General features: G+C 38.7%; 1 protein-coding gene across 2 annotated transcripts in view; it reads left to right on the forward strand.

The window, feature by feature from the left end:
• Window positions 1-15,842, forward strand: part of JAK1 (Janus kinase 1) — a 139,504-nt gene that overhangs the window by 84,785 nt on the left and 38,877 nt on the right. For both annotated transcript variants that reach the window (XM_081306336.1, XM_081306337.1), the window contains exons 2-5: window positions 899-981; window positions 3,575-3,773; window positions 7,432-7,555; window positions 12,999-13,152. In XM_081306336.1, coding sequence (XP_081162462.1) covers window positions 976-981; window positions 3,575-3,773; window positions 7,432-7,555; window positions 12,999-13,152 — 483 coding nt within the window. In that variant the 5' untranslated portion in view covers window positions 899-975. The remainder of the gene's footprint in view (window positions 1-898; window positions 982-3,574; window positions 3,774-7,431; window positions 7,556-12,998; window positions 13,153-15,842) is intronic.

Raw genomic sequence — 15,842 nt, forward strand, 5'->3', positions numbered from 1 at the left:
TCAAAGTCATGACATCAAAATCCACATTTGAACCTACTGCCTGACCTATTGTTATTACTTTTGCTAGAGTCTCACCCACTACAGAAAGCCTTGCCCAGCTAGCCCTGCCCAGCATTAGTTACCATTAGCAAGAGGCACAAGATGACATCCTGACTCACTGTTGAGTTGTGTTTGAGTTTTCATATGTGTTCCTCCTACCTCACCTCTAAGGCCCTGTGAGAGTTCTGCCCTCTCAACCTCAGGGACCCACCCCTCATCTCCCTTAACCTGCCATCTCTGCTGCCCCGTAATGCCTGGGATTGTGCTTTTCCTAATACTGGATTCTGATGTGTTAATTAAGACAGTAATCTGTATTAACTTAGAAATCAGTTTGGAATCTCTAAGACTTATAGTTCCTTCTTTGTAAAAATAACTTGATTCTACTGTTAAATTTGTGAGAAGCAACAAGGAAAGCAGTTAAAACAATTCAGAACTCTTGTGTTTATGTGATATGAGGTTGCAAGAGGAAATGAAAATGGGAAATAAAAGTGCACATCTTTGTATGCCTTAAACTGTTATTTTATAGCGTCAGGAGATGGGTTGTTGATGTAAAAGTCAGAGTCCTTACTCTCTTTGGACAGGGCACTTCACCAGGAAGCAGAAGTCTCTGGCTTTCTTTATTGGAACAATGAATGAAAATAATGCCTTTGTTGATGTTTTATGCTCTAAGATGTGTCTCTGTCCTCTTAATGTCCTCATCAACTTTTGTTTGTTTTCACTTCTGCCTCCCAAGTGCATTTTTCTGCCCCTTTAAGTTTGGGCTGTTTCTCGATGAACATGACCTCTTATTTTCAGGCCCAGTTACCTCTAAGCCTATGTACTTACTTATTTATTTTATTTTATTTATTTGTGTCTTTAGCTCAATTCTGAATGGGCTTTGGAAAGTAGAGAAGAAAATCCAGTCTGCTTTTCGTGGGATATTGGACAGCCAAATAAATGCAGGTATGTTGAGAGAGAAAGAGAAATGTTTTGTTTTAAGGAAAACATCTGACTTTTAAAAAGAATAATGAAACTGTGATCTTGAACCTGTAGGGCTAACTATACTGTTATGCATAATTTTTAAAAATCAACATTTTATTCATCCTCAATGGGAAGTATATGGATTTTTAAGAAATCTCAGGAGTATAAAAGTACAGGAAATACAGAGTAGAAGCTAAAGTTTTCTTATAATCTATCCTAGATACTCACCACCATTAAAAAATTATTATATGTTGTACCAGATTTTAATATGCATATGCATAACCCAAAGGGCCATAATGCACCTGTTATGCTTTTTTGATTTTGCAGAGTGCCGTGTACATCTTTCAATGTTGAGGCACATAGCTTTATGTCATCCTTTTATTTTTGTTATCATTATTTTATTTTATTTTATTTTGTACTGGAGATTCAGTCCAGGGGTACTTAACTACTGAGCCACATCCCCAGCCTTTACTTAGAACAAGGTCTCAGCAAATTGTTTAGGACCTTGCTAAGGTCCTGATGCTTGCTTTGAACTTATGATCCTCCTACCTTAGCCTCCCAAGTCTCTGGGATTACAGGGGTGTGCTACCGCACCTGGTATGTTATCCTTTTAAACAGCTCTTGATAGACCTCTTCTCCTAATGAACATTGTCCATTATATATATTTTTTTATGTTTCTAGCAGTGCTATATCTTGTGAACCTGTAATTATGTGTACTTGTCTGATTATTTATCTCCTTAGAGTTAGGGGTACAATGTTCTCTTTGAATTCTGTCTCTGTCACATCTATAAAGAATCTCCAGTACAAAGGTTTGCCTTACATTATGAAGCAGGTTTTTAACTATTATGCTTTCCATGTCAATATTTCAATGTGGGTTAGAGTTAGGGCTTAACTGCTGGTTATACTTGTTGATCTGAACTTTGAGGTAAACTTGATTTCTGGAAGCTTCTGGTTTTCAGCTTTATTTTGGACATTAAGCAATTAAAATGGAAAGCCTCTTATTTTATAGCATCAAGGCCTACCTGGTTCCTGTCCTCCTGTAAGCATCTCACCTCTCATCTTGATTTATTAGGGCAGCTAATAGATCGAGCAAATTAATTTGTTAAAGAGGATTGTGACTGTTGTCCCCATTTGACTTTTTCTGTTTGGGGAGCTTCCTTAGGTCATTCCAAAAGCACCAATTACATGTAAGCATTTATGCTTCATAGAAGGGATACAAAGATAAATGGCAGGTAACTTACAGCGTGTGTAAGTAAGGTACAGATGCATGAATAAGATGGTTCTATTTCATCGTGGTTAGAGAAGTGTGATGAGTTTGGGAGCTCATGACAGAGAGTATATACCTTAAATATAGGACTGTAGTTCAGTGAAGGCTTCCTGAAGGAGGTGATATCTGGGCTAAGTCCTAAAGAAGGTTGATGTCTGCCATAAAAGATGTAGGTGGGAAGGTATATCTGTACAGGAATCAGCATGAGTAAGGCAGAAGGGTGAGAAGCAGCACTGGTGAGGGAGGCACAAGAATGCTGGCAACCTTGTGGGTTTTAAGCATGAAGTAAGAAGCTCGGAGTGACAAGAGATGAGGCCAATGAGGAGATGGAACCCCTCAGTTTCAGAGTTTGGAACTGGTCTGTAGATTAATGGGGAGACAATGAGGGAGTCTGATAAGTGTTAAAGACATTTCTTTGGGGGTTTAGTGAAGGTTGGCTTGGCAAGAAGAAAGAAAGCATTAGTCTAGGGACAGGGAAATTAGTTTTTAGGCAATGATGTTGGGGCAAGGAGAAGAAAATATGTAGGCCTTTCCCTTGCTCTTCCATTCCTTTGGCCTCACTCAAAGCAGAGTAGCTGAGGCTGGTTCTTTGGTCCTAGTTGCCTTCCCTTTTGAGGGGGCTCATAGGAGCCGCTGACATGCAAGCTTATCACCAGTAGGTCCTAATTTTTCCACAATAAAGCTTCCTGTTCTTGTCCCATTGCCATGAAGTGCTGCTTGACCTGCTGCCTATTCTGCTTGCCTGCCCATGGGTGAACTGTGGACCTGGCTCCATTCATTAACTTTTCATCTCCTTTCATGTGACTTGTGAATATGCAGTGGCAGTCATTTTGTGTGTACTGTCACAAAGGGGCATGTGAATAGATATGCCCTCACCAAACTTGCTGATTAGTAAGAGATAGACATAAAATTAAGAGTATGATTCTTGCCATAGGTCTAATCAAAAGTTGTGATTCCAAAAGTAGCAATATTAACAATTACTCATCATTCTTTTAACATTGTTGGTTCCAGAATAGGCCTAAAATTTTCAACTATAACTTATGTGCTAATAGACAAAGTAAATTAAAGCCAATATTATTCTGATTTTTGACAATATGGCCTGACTATAGTTTATTACTATGCATAATTATTTCCATGGTTTCATCTCTTGTAAGCTCTGACCTGCCTGATTTTTAGGAAGGGAAGGAGGAAGAGGTTCTTATCCAGTACTAAATATTACTGCTTACATACCTTTACAACACTCTCTTTTGCCCTAGGGACTTGTAAAACATAGAATGACCACATCACCTTGTTCTCCTCCTTCTACAGTATCTAAATATAAAAGAAGACTGCAATGCCATGGCTTTCTGTGCTAAAATGAGGAGCTCCAAGAAGGCGGAGGTGAATCAGGTGGCCCCTGAGCCAGGGGTGGAAGTGACCTTCTATCTGCCAGACAGGGAGCCCCTCCGGCTGGGCAGTGGAGAGTACACAGCAGAAGAGCTGTGCATCAGGGCAGCGCAGGAATGCTGTGAGTACTGGCAGTTGCCTGGGGCTCTGGAGTCACAATAGCATACTCTCCAGAAGCAGATCTAGGGTCTCTGCCCTTTATATCTTTGCTGAGCAGAAGATGTGGTCTCTGGTAGTCAGGGGTCTGCCTTGCCTCTGCTTCTGCCACTTACTTACATGTGATCTTTGGCCAGGGATTTTTATCTAGGGAGTTTTACTTTTTACTGCAAGATGGATCATTCGTCTTCTATCACTGATGAGCTATAGAATACCAAGGAATGGTGCTTAACTCAGTTCTCATTGCCCCCACATCTCTGATCAAAATAGCATCAGTACCAGGTAAGGTGGTATGTAAAGCACATAGCCTCAAGTACAATCTCAAAAGTAGCATCTCTCAATATGTTAGAGATTTTTTGGAAACTCTTCCTTCAGAGATTGGCACCATGACCTGCCCTCCCCTGTGTGGTGTGCAGATGAGGTGAGAAGCTGAGTGTTGCTTTGTGACTTGGTCAGGTTGCCAAGCTGTGAAAAGGACAGTGAGGCAGTTAACAGCACAGTCTGTTTTTTTTTTGTTTTTTTTTTTTGGTGTGTGTGTTTAAAGTGAGGCTTGTCTTACTTAAAGTTAACCTGTCACCTTTTGAAGGTGGGAAGCCAAAGTGACTGACAAAACTTTCATTACCCTTGCAATTTAGGTGGGGACATTGGCAGATTTTTATCTTCCCAATTTTAAATGAAAAGCAAAACGAAATCAGAAATTTAGAGATATAATCCATAGATTATAGCAATGGTTGTACAACTTAGTAAACACACTAAAGTTCATTGAGTTATATACCTAAAACAGGTATACTTTATAGTATGTAAATTGTATATCAATAAAGCTGTTTATAGAAGATCTAATTGACTTATATTATAATGATGAAGTAACTTTATGATCCCAGACAGTCTGATCCATGTTTTACTTATACCATCTTTAGTACTCAGAGCAACTTTGTGAGGATAGTGTAGTTATTTAAGAATTGCTTACCATGTTAGTCATATAGCTTGTTGAGAAACCCCATTTTCTTCCTGTTATATGCCTTTGTGCCTAAAGGGCTTTATATACCAGAGTGCCAGTAGAATGGAAGAGGTTTCTGTTACAGGAATGAATGTGGTAGACTCTCACTAACTAAACAGGGTGTGGGATGTTTAAGTTATTTTGACTGGGCAGCAATCTATACAAGTAAATAGCTTTGAACAGCAGCTCTGAGTGTATTTGTAGTTAGCAGAACTATTAGATGTGTGTCAGTGCTTCTAGAGCATTTCTAAAGGCTTTTGTCTGTTTCTCTTCCTTTCCCTAGAGGTTTGCTTATAGTGCCGATTCCTTAACCAAGCCGCTTTATAATAATCATTCAGTCTTAACCTCACTCAGTTTTTTTTTTTTAAAGCAGGGATCACTTTTGCAGAATTGTTGGATTGTAGTTAATCTATCAGTTCCTAAGTCTTGTCTGTAGAGAATGAGTGGTGTCTTTTCTGTAACTGGCTCAAAGGAATTTTGCCACAGTACATTAATTTTAAAAGTACGTAAATACTGAATATTACAGATTTTTGTAGCTCTCATTGTTATTACAGAAGTGATGTTTGGGAGATATACTGTTTTCTTCCCTGTTTTGTACTCACCAATGGTAAAGTTTGGTTCTTTGAGCTTTTATTGCATATTTCCTTGGTGGTTTCTGTCTTGGTTTTAATCTCAACTCTGCATGGTACTGAGTAATCTTGAATTACATTAAACCTTGGGAGACCACAGTTTCTTCAACTGTAAAACGGCAAAAGAAAAATATTAACCTCATTAAGTATCAGGAGGAGCAAAAGATAATAAAAGTAATGTTAACTCTATGCCTAACATGTAGCCCCAAGTAAATGTTAGTATTATTGTTTAGTACTTTTATATAACATGTTATCTCTGATCTTCCTGTTTATAAATAGTTATGAATAGGTAAGGTTTTTAGAATCAGACCTGTGGTAGAAAAATAGATATTTCCATGATTACATATAAATCATGCTTCAAGTGTGCATTCAAATAAAGATATGTATAAAGAAAGGCTAATTTTTCAGGCCAGCCTGTAAGAACCAATTTATGTATGAAAACCTATAGCATACCTGAAACATAGTCCTAATAATACTGGATCCAAAAGCCATTGGTCTTTGTTCCCTAGGGGAAATGCTCTTTAAAGTTTAGCTCCATCTTTTCCCTTTGTTAGTAGAATTGTAGCTTGGGCAGGAATAACTTTCACCTTTCTTGAGACCCGAGTTGAGGTGTCAGGAGAAAGCTTTGAGATACCAAGTCACCTGTGACTTCTTAAGCCAGTTTCTGCATTGCAGTGTCCCTCCCAGGCTGTGCAGGGCCAGAGAGGGGCCCTGTCAAGGTCATTTTCACTTCAGGTTTCTGATTTAGAAAACAAGTGCCAATTACCTCATTTTTTCCCCACATTTTTTGATCATTTAAGTTCACTATATCTTAGTTTGAGTCTTGGTTGGACCTGAAAATATCAGTAATAATTGTTTATTGGCATTCACCTCCCACCACCCCAACATCTGTGTAGATTACTGGTCTGTAATTTTAATTATAGGCTAAGAAGTGAGTGACTTCATAATCTCCCTTACCTTTTTTTATCATGCTTGTTATTAAGGAAGCAGTTGATGAGGTAGGGAGGCAAAGCATTACTGAGCCAACTTTGTTAAGCATATATCTTCATCTTACTTGGATACTAATAAAAATATTTATGGTAACTGTACAGAGTACTTAAGAATTATATTTATTATTAATGGTAATAAATTTTAATCACTGACGAAAACCACTTTGGTTATTATTTATTCTAATATGCATTTTGTGCACTACTGCCAGGAATAACTTTGCATGCTTTTTTTTTAATTTAATTTTTTTTTATTGGTTGTTCACAACATTACAAAGCTCTTGACATATCATATTTCATAAATTAGATTGAAGTGGGTTATGAACTCCCAATTTTACCCCAAATGCAGATTGCAGAATCACGTCGGTTACACATCCACATTTTTACATACTGCCATATTAGTGACTGTTGTATTCTGCTACCTTTCTTATCCCCTACTATCCCCCCTCCCCTTCCCTCACATCTTCTCTCTCTACCCCATCTACTGTAATTCATTTCTCTCCTTGTTAATTTTCCCATTCCCCTCACAACCTCTTATATGTAATTTTGTATAGCAATGAGGGTCTCCCTTCATTTCCATGCAATTTCCCTTTTCTCTCTCTTTCCCTCCCACCTCATGTCTCTGTTTAAAGTTAATCTTTTCTTCCTGCTCTTCCTCCCTACTCTGTTCATAGTTGCTCTCATTATATCAAAGAAGACATTTGGTATTTGTTTTTTAGGGATTGGCTAGCTTCACTAAGCATAATCTGCTCTAGATCAATTTTTATTTTTAAATGACTTTAATTTGGCTTACCAGGAGCTACATGCCTATTCCTGGGGAGTCATGATTCTTGATTATTATAATTCAAACTGCCTAACTGAACGTGGTTGAAAATTGTTTTTGCCCTAAGAGGATATAAGTGACCCAGATTTTTTGTGATGAGAGACTCACTTATCATTATGTGTGTCATGCTTGAGAAACAGGTGGCCAAGTGCATCTCCCTGTAATCTTCTGATGTGTTCTTTCCCCAGGTATATCTCCTCTATGCCACAACCTCTTTGCCTTGTATGATGAGAACACCAAGCTCTGGTATGCTCCGAACCGCACCATCACCATTGATGACAAGATATCACTCCGACTGCACTACCGCATGAGGTACGTGAGAACTGAGCTGATGCCTGCCTGGTCTCCTCATGCATCCAGAGATGACGGTTAACCTGGGCCCTGAGTCGTTTACCAAGAAGTAACATAGTCATTTTTGTAGTATGTAACTTTGGTGTTTGCTTGATATGAGAAAGGACTTCATCAGTATTTGGAATACAATTTGAGATGAATTTGATCACTTTTCCTTTGCCACATTTTAGAAAAGAAATGTTTATGAAATGTTAACTAGCATCTGTGTCCTTAGCAGTTTTTTTCAAGTAGTGAATCTTGATTATGTTTTTAATGCAGAGGGCTGTGACCAGAACTTAAAAAGAGAAAGAAACAGGAGAGAATAGATAATATTCATATATATCTCCTAAGAACATTTAAAAAAAATCTGAGGTATATACTAGGTCATTATATAAAATATATTTCTTACTAAAAGTTATAGCTAGGAAGCATGAGATATATTACCTGGAATAGAAACCCTGGGCTGATCTTTCTTTCAGGTAATAGATGTTTTGATCAGGAAGCAGATGTTTGACTGTTGTTCTCTTCTGATGAGTACTTGCTTTTTCTCCCTTACTATAAACTTTGCTGTAGACTCTATAGTGTCTTCCAGGGTCAAATACACAGTTGGTAGTTCCAGGGCTGCAGTCTCTTGACTTTGTAAGCATATTTTTTCAGCAATGAGAATTGAAAGTATCTTAGTTGGATACTAGTTAAGCACAAATTAATGTGTGTTTAGCAGTGAATCCTTTTTGAAAAGGATCTTAATTTATTTAGTTATGATTATCAGTAGACTAGCATAGAAGCTACTGGGATTCAGGAACATGTTAGAAAAACCATCCAGATCCTCAGAGCCTCTCCACAGTATCTTAGCTGTTAGTTTTTTCAGAAACTCGGTAGTTGGCACTGTTCCAGAAAGACGGTCATTTTTCTGGAAGCTGAAGCAGATCTAACTTTCATAATCATTCTTGGCCTGACTTTTTCTCCTCTTCCTCTTCTCCCTGTACTTCCCTAAAGCCTTACCTTGAGAGGAGAGGTGTGTGCCGTGTGAGACTTGTCCCAGATTTAGGGAAATGTTTACTGCTTCCAGCTGAACTTTCTGACTTATATTTGGATTTGTTTGGTAAAATGTAGTCTTGCTTTTCATGGCCTGGGATTGGCTGTGTGACCAATGTTGATATGGGTACTTACAGCTGGAAATCTCAGAAGTTCTACTCCTTTCCCTGTAGGTTTCTAAATTGAGTTTACAATCTAGCATGGTAGCATTTGCGACTTGGATGGAATGAGAGTTACTTAATTCACCCCTTCTATTTTTTTCTGATGTCAGAAAAGAAAAGGGAGTTATTCAGAGATATACATGTAGTGAATTGTCTTATTATCAGTACATTTCACTTTGAGGCATTAGTCTTTGTTGTTTATACGGGTGTCTCACTATTAAAACTTGTCTTTGCCCATTCCCCATTTCTTTTTGCTGCCAGGAAGTGCACAGATGCTTCATTTTTGTCACCTTGACTTTGTACCTGACATTGTGCTACAACAGGATATTGCTTTGTTACCACAGACTCTTTGAACTTGGGGAAAAAAGATACCACCCTAAGCTAAAACATTTGCATTGCAACAAACTACAAAAATTTTGAAACCTCATAATCTCACCACTAAAGAAGGTGCAATATGAAAATAAATGTTGATGATTATTTCAGTGGAATCCCAGCTTATTTCAGTGGAATCCCAGCTCTATTTTGGGAAATAGTCTTATACTTTAACTGTGGTTTTCTGTTTTTAGGTAATGATGTTGATAGTTACTGTTTTATAATATATGTTAATTCAAGGTAATCATTTTTATTCCTTTTTAAGAAAAAAATTCTTGCTTTTTCATCCAAGTGAATTTCACTGTTAATAAAATTCTATAGAAACTTAAAGAGAATTTATTGTGTACTATGTCTATAAGTAAATTTAGAATCTGCAGTAATCTGTAATATAATTTCTCAAAAACTTGCAGGGTGTATCTGTGACTGACAGATCTATTTATTTTCTCCGGACTTACCCTTCCATGTTCTTTTGAAAAGGAATGTGGGTGGGTAGGGATCACACTATATTTACTTGTTACTCAATTTTTTCCATTGGCATTCATAATATCAGGAATTTGTACCAAGTTTGATGAACACCTCTGTAATTTATTTTTTATTTCATTGTAAATTGACAATTTATAATTATGTATATTGGGGTACAAAACAATGTTATAACTTATGAATATAATGTAAAGTAATTAAACCAAACTAATTAACATATTAATCACCTCAGGTAATTATTTTTGTGGTGGGAACATTTAAAATTTAATGTTAGCAATTTTGAGATATGCAATTAACTATAGTTACCACATTGTGCAGTAGATCTTTTAAGAAAAACACTCTTATTCCACCTAACTGATGCTTTGAACTCTTGGTCATATCAATTATTAATTTTAAAAAGGAATGTAGAATTTTAAAAAGGAATGAAATTGAATTTTCTAGCAATTAGGAAGGTGTTGATATTTGTGGCCACCAATTTAAAGTTGTTATTATGTTGTTTGACATCTTATGAAGTAGAATTTTGTCAACTTTTGAGTGTAGGCAGTTCATAGAGACTCAGCTTGTTTTAGACTTCCTGGGCTTGGTGTTTACCGTTAGTCTTTACTGTTGTGGAGAAGCTGCACATTGTTTGATCTCTCCAGCCTTATCTCATCTGAATATCTGACCAAAAGGCTGCCAAGCCAGACATGGTTCCACAGTCCCACAGGGCTCTCAGAAGCCTAGAAGAATGTGCTTGTGATGTCTTTGTCAATCTTTAGTGACCCTGTTGAGGATTGTGTTTAGTGCAGAGGGAGAATGTTGGGTCCTGGGCTCTACCACAACTGAAGGAGAAGGAGACAGACAGAATGTGGAAGATGAGATCCATGCATTAGATTGGTTCAGGGAGCACCTGCCTTCAGTGCTTCTGTAACAATGTGTTCCACCTCTGAGGGCCTTTTCTTTCCCTACTGCAGGAAATCTTTGTGTTGTACATATCCTCATGCTCTGATCACTGCTTCCCTTATCCATGAACAGAATTTACCTGGTCTAATGCTATTCTCTTAGAGCCCTGCTTTGAACTTTGTATGGCACAGGTCATTCTCTCCTTATTTTCTACTTGGGGGAGAGGAGCCAGCTAAGTACTCCATCCATGCTCTTTTCAACCCTTGATGATCAGTAAAAGACCTGGGGATAACATGAATGTCAGCCTCTGCATCACCTCAGGCTCCTGTTGTTACCAGAGTCTGATCCCCTGTAAGAGGACAGTACACCTGCTTCAGAGACCTGGTGTGGTTTATGCAGCATGTGGGCTCTTCAGTTATATTTCTCTTTTTCTCAGTCACATACACAGTTGGTATTTCTACGGCTTCAGTCTCTTGACTTTGTAAGCATATTTTTTTTTTCAGCAATGAGAATTGAAAGTATCTTAGTTGGATACTAGTTAAGCACAAATTAATGTGTGTTTAGCACTGAATCCTTTTTGAAAAGGATCTTAAATCAGTAGACTTGCTTAGAAGCTACTGGGATTCAGGAACTTGTTAGAAAAACCGTCTAGATCCTCAGAGCCTTTCCTCAGTATCTTAGCTGTTATTTTTTTTCAGAAACTCGGTAGAGTTGGCACTGTTCCAGAAAGACAGGGTCATTTTTCTGGAAGCTGAAGCAGATCTAACTTTCATAATCATTCTTGGCCTGAATTTTTCTCCTCTTCCTCCTCTTCCTCCTCTTCTGTACTTACCTTGAGGGGAGAAGTACAGAGACAGAGAGAGAAACATACAACAAAGGAGAGAGAGAGAGAGAGAGAGAGAGAGAGAGAGAGAGAGAGAGAGAGAGAGAGAGAGAGAGAGAAAACAAAGCCTACAAACTTATCCCTTTCATAAGTTACAGGGAGGATGGGCTGTATAGAAACATAGAAAGTTGTAAAATATTGATTATTTTACCTTTAATTTCTTCATCCTTTTTTCTCATTGTTGATTGCTACTCCTTGAGTTTGTTCTTTATTTGTTGTTTGTCTGTCAAGCATGTATTAAGCATGTGTTAGGTGCCAGGCACTGGGGATTTGGTGGTGAGTGAGACAACTGCAGCCTCTATTGCCTCAGAGCCCACTGCCTCACCCAGACTGTTGCCAGAGTCCTGCTGTCTCTTGGCCTCTTCTACCTCACTTCTTCCTGGGCTTCCTTCCAGAGGTATCCTGTCTTATGTCAGTTTGGCGGTCTAACTTTTTATTGTTTATTGTTTGGTGGTATAACTTTTTATTGTTTATCTTTTCTTTAGTGGAGGAAGGAGAAAGTATGTGGGGTCCATGAACACTGCAGTGTAGTCCTGCTTATGACATGTGCTCCATTATATTGTTTGTTGGTCGTTGAGCTCACAGAGGGCAGGGTCTGTGCCTAAGAACCCTCTGTATCCCTGGGCCTGGTATGTCCCAGGCTCTACACACAGTTCAGTGACATGTATCTAAGTTTAACAGCAGTCTTATTTTGTGTGTGTGTGGGGGGGGGCAGACTTTTATTCATTTCTTTTTGGTGACATGGTAGTTTTTCTCAGCACATGGGCATGTGAGGGGTGAGAGGCCCAGGCAGCAGCTGAGTCTACAGCCTGAAGATCTTGGGCCACTTGGCTTAGCTACCACCCCACATTATGGAACTCACTGTGTTTCCTATACAGATGGCAGAGAAAATCTGCTATCTTAAGAGATAGGCTTTTAGTCTTAGATCACCAAGCCTCTTGGAATCTGTTTTCCTTATCTTTGAAGTAGAAACAAATCTACTTTGTGGAGTTGCTGTGAGGATCACAGCACACTGTCTATAAAGTGCTGTTACATTTCCTCATGACACCACTGTTGATTCTTATACTAGTATTCATGTAATTCTCTTTTGAAATCATTCATCATTAGATGCACCATCAATTGAGTAATGGAAGCCAGGGAACTAGGAAACACTGCTGTGTTAACCGCACATCTTGACCATTTGGTAAAACTAGGTTTCCGAAGTGTTAGGATGAAAATGAAAATACTGAGAGGCCAAGGCAGGTGGCCCAACCTTGATGCAAAGGTACAGGGGCTATTGGGTCAGCAGCTGGTTCTAGACAGCAAGGACTCTTTCCTGTCTAGGAAGACACACAGTGGCTGTCAGAGGAGCCATCTTTGTGATCGTTGGGAAGTCACTTTACCCCTCTGCATCATTGAGGAGAGGCTGACAGGACAGTCTTCACAGAGCACCTGCAAGAATAAAACTAGCCTAACAGACGAAGGGGTGCTGCAGAATGCGAGGCTGGCCTCTTTACTCACCTCTCAGTGCAGTTCACCTCCTGAGCTGTCCACTCTTGTGGGACCAGGATGCCTTTCCCAGCATTCCAGGATTCCCTTTGCCACAACTGACATTCATTTTACCACCTTTCAGGTTCTACTTCACAAACTGGCATGGAACCAATGACAATGAGCAGTCTGTATGGCGACATTCTCCAAAGAAGCAGAAAAATGGCTATGAGAAGAAAAAGGTTCCAGATGCAACCCCTCTCCTTGATGCCAGCTCGCTGGAGTACCTGTTTGCTCAGGTGAAAAGTTTGGACCTGAGGGAACCAGGAGTTTATAGGGAGGGTGAGATGATATAGGGCTCAGATTCCCTGTGCAGCTGAACTTGGTGGTGTTGGAATGCTTTATGGCCTGTTCTGCAGAAGTACTGCTGCACCTAGATTTTCCCCAGGTGAGACGGAAAGGCTCTCCTACTTGTGGGTTTTCAGGCCTCACTTCTCTATTCCCTTTTTCTTCCCTCTCTTTTTCCTTGTCATCTGTAGCATCTTACATGCAAAAGTCACAGGGAGGTATAATTGAGGGAAGGTATAGTTCAGTCAAGCTAATAAGGTACTTTTCAGCAAGGAGATGTCTGGGAGGAAGGAGATGGCCACTTTGTCACAGTGGTAGGAGACTGGGAAGATTTGATACTAGGAAAAAGCCAAAGAGAAGTTAGAATCACCTGAAATTACATTACCCTGAGATTGTTAGCATTTTGGATCACATGTTTGCTGATTTTAACATGCAGATTTATATTATATACTATATAGTTTTTGAGTATATTTTATTTGTGTCACTCTATAGGCCCTTTATTCATCCTATTTTTATTCATCCTATCATTTGCCTTGCAAATGTCCATTAAAATATTGATCTTTGTTGTTTTAATGACTTCATAGTAATTCATTTATTCAGCAGATATTTACTGAGTGTCTGGGTCCTGTTTGCCTCAAGTGCTTATACTTGTTGAGGTACTGGAGTGAATGAAATAGACATGGTCTCTGCATGCATCAGTTATTATCCAGGTTAGACAATAGAAAACAACAAGCATACAAAATTATACATAATGTGTAAGAAATTGTAGGAAATGCTATGAAGGGACAGAAAGGCTCTTGTGATAGAGACATGGTGTGAAATTTGAATGGGGAGACCTAATTTAAATAGTGTGAACAGAGAAGGTCTCTTTAGGGAGATGACATTTATAATGAATCTTGAAGAATATAAAAGAGGCTGTAGTCTGAGAGAGGAGTAGAAGAAGTATTTCTTTGCTGTGGAGTTTCTCAATAGTTTCTGTCAGTAGTCAGTTGTTTCACCGCTGACATTTTGAGGTAGGTAATTCTTTGTTGTGACGAACTTCCCCGCATTGTGGGGTATTCACCAGCACCCCTGGCCTGTACCCACTAGATGCCAGCCGAATATTTACCAGCACCTTACCCTCCTCACAGTTGTAACAACCCAAAATGTCCTCAGACATTACCCACTATTCCTTTGGCCCTGATTGAAAACATCTGAGGAGAGGAGCTCATGTGGGGAGGTCCTGAGGCAGGTGGGAGCTAGAAGGAGAGTCACTTGGGAGAACATGAGTAGGGTGTTAGGAGAGGGGATGGTGAGGCAAACATGGTGAGGCAAACAGGCAGGTCCTGCAGAGCCTTGCATAAATTGGTAAGGGGTCATGTTTTTACCCTGGGTGCCAGTTGGAGGGTTTGATCTTATTAATGTTGTAAGTCAATGATGATTCTGTTATATGTGGAAAGTGGATGTGCTGGACCCAAGGGTGCATCTCTCACATAGTAGCTGAGAGTCTGTAATAGTGGTCTAAGCAAGAGAAAATGCTGGTTTGGCTTAATGTAATGGCATTGGGGTTGGGGCAAAATGAATAGATCTGCCATTAATTTTGGAGGTAGAATTAGGCTGATTTGCTGATGGATTAGGTTTGGAAGATGAGAGAATCTGAGGACTTAGAGATGATTTCTAGGCGTTGTTTTGGGCAATGTTGGATAGATGATGGAGTCATTACCTACATGTGGAAGACTGGGAGGAAGAGCCTGGGGAAGTGATGGAAATGAGGGATTCTCTTTTGGAGAGGCTGATGAACACTCAAGTGGAGATTTTAGATAGAAAATTAAATAATGAGGAAAAGCCATCATTTATTTAAGTAATTGTTTCTGGACATTTTTTAAAAAATATTTTTTAATTATAGGTGGACACAATACCTTTATTTGTTTATTTAGTTTTTTTAACTTTATTTTATTTGTTGTTATTTTTATGTGGTGTTGGGGATCCATTCCAGTGCCTTACGCATGCTAGGCAAGTGCTCTACCACAGAGCCACAACCCCACCTGACATTTTGAGTTTTTCCTCAAGTTTTTTAATGATGCTATCATTATGATAGGTTGTCATATATGAGTTTATATGAGTTGTCATATATGAGTTTATATGAGCCTTATATGAGTTTCTGTACATGCCTATTATTTTCTAGGATATACTTTTACGTCAAGAGTTATTCCATTTTATATCAAAAGTTATATCCCATTGTAGCTTTGGTTACTAATAGTACTTTATTCCATGTATACCTTAAAATTGACTTTAGAGACACCATAAAAATGAGAAAATGCACAACCCTCAGGAAATAGTATTTGGGAAAAAAATCAGATCAGTCTTTTTGGATTCAATTTCTCAGTTTTATGAACGCATATCTGAGATTTACTTATCTTTCTTTGGAGCAGACATATAAAAGAGCATTGTATTGTATTTGAAGGATGAAATATTGCATTAGAATTTGACCTTTGGGAGGCTTTTAGATCCAAGTTACTTAAGGTAGCTGCTGTATAACAAATATTCAAAGAAAATTGTAGCCAAAAACCAGTTTCAGATTTTGTTCTGTTCTTCACACATTGTTGACATAGATTATTGTTATTGGTTCTTAAAAGTGTGTAGAACAGGTCAGTGACCCTTC

This window comes from Spermophilus citellus (genome assembly GCF_964194105.1).
Source record: "Spermophilus citellus genome assembly, chromosome: 9".
Classification (NCBI taxonomy): Eukaryota; Metazoa; Chordata; class Mammalia; order Rodentia; family Sciuridae; genus Spermophilus; species Spermophilus citellus.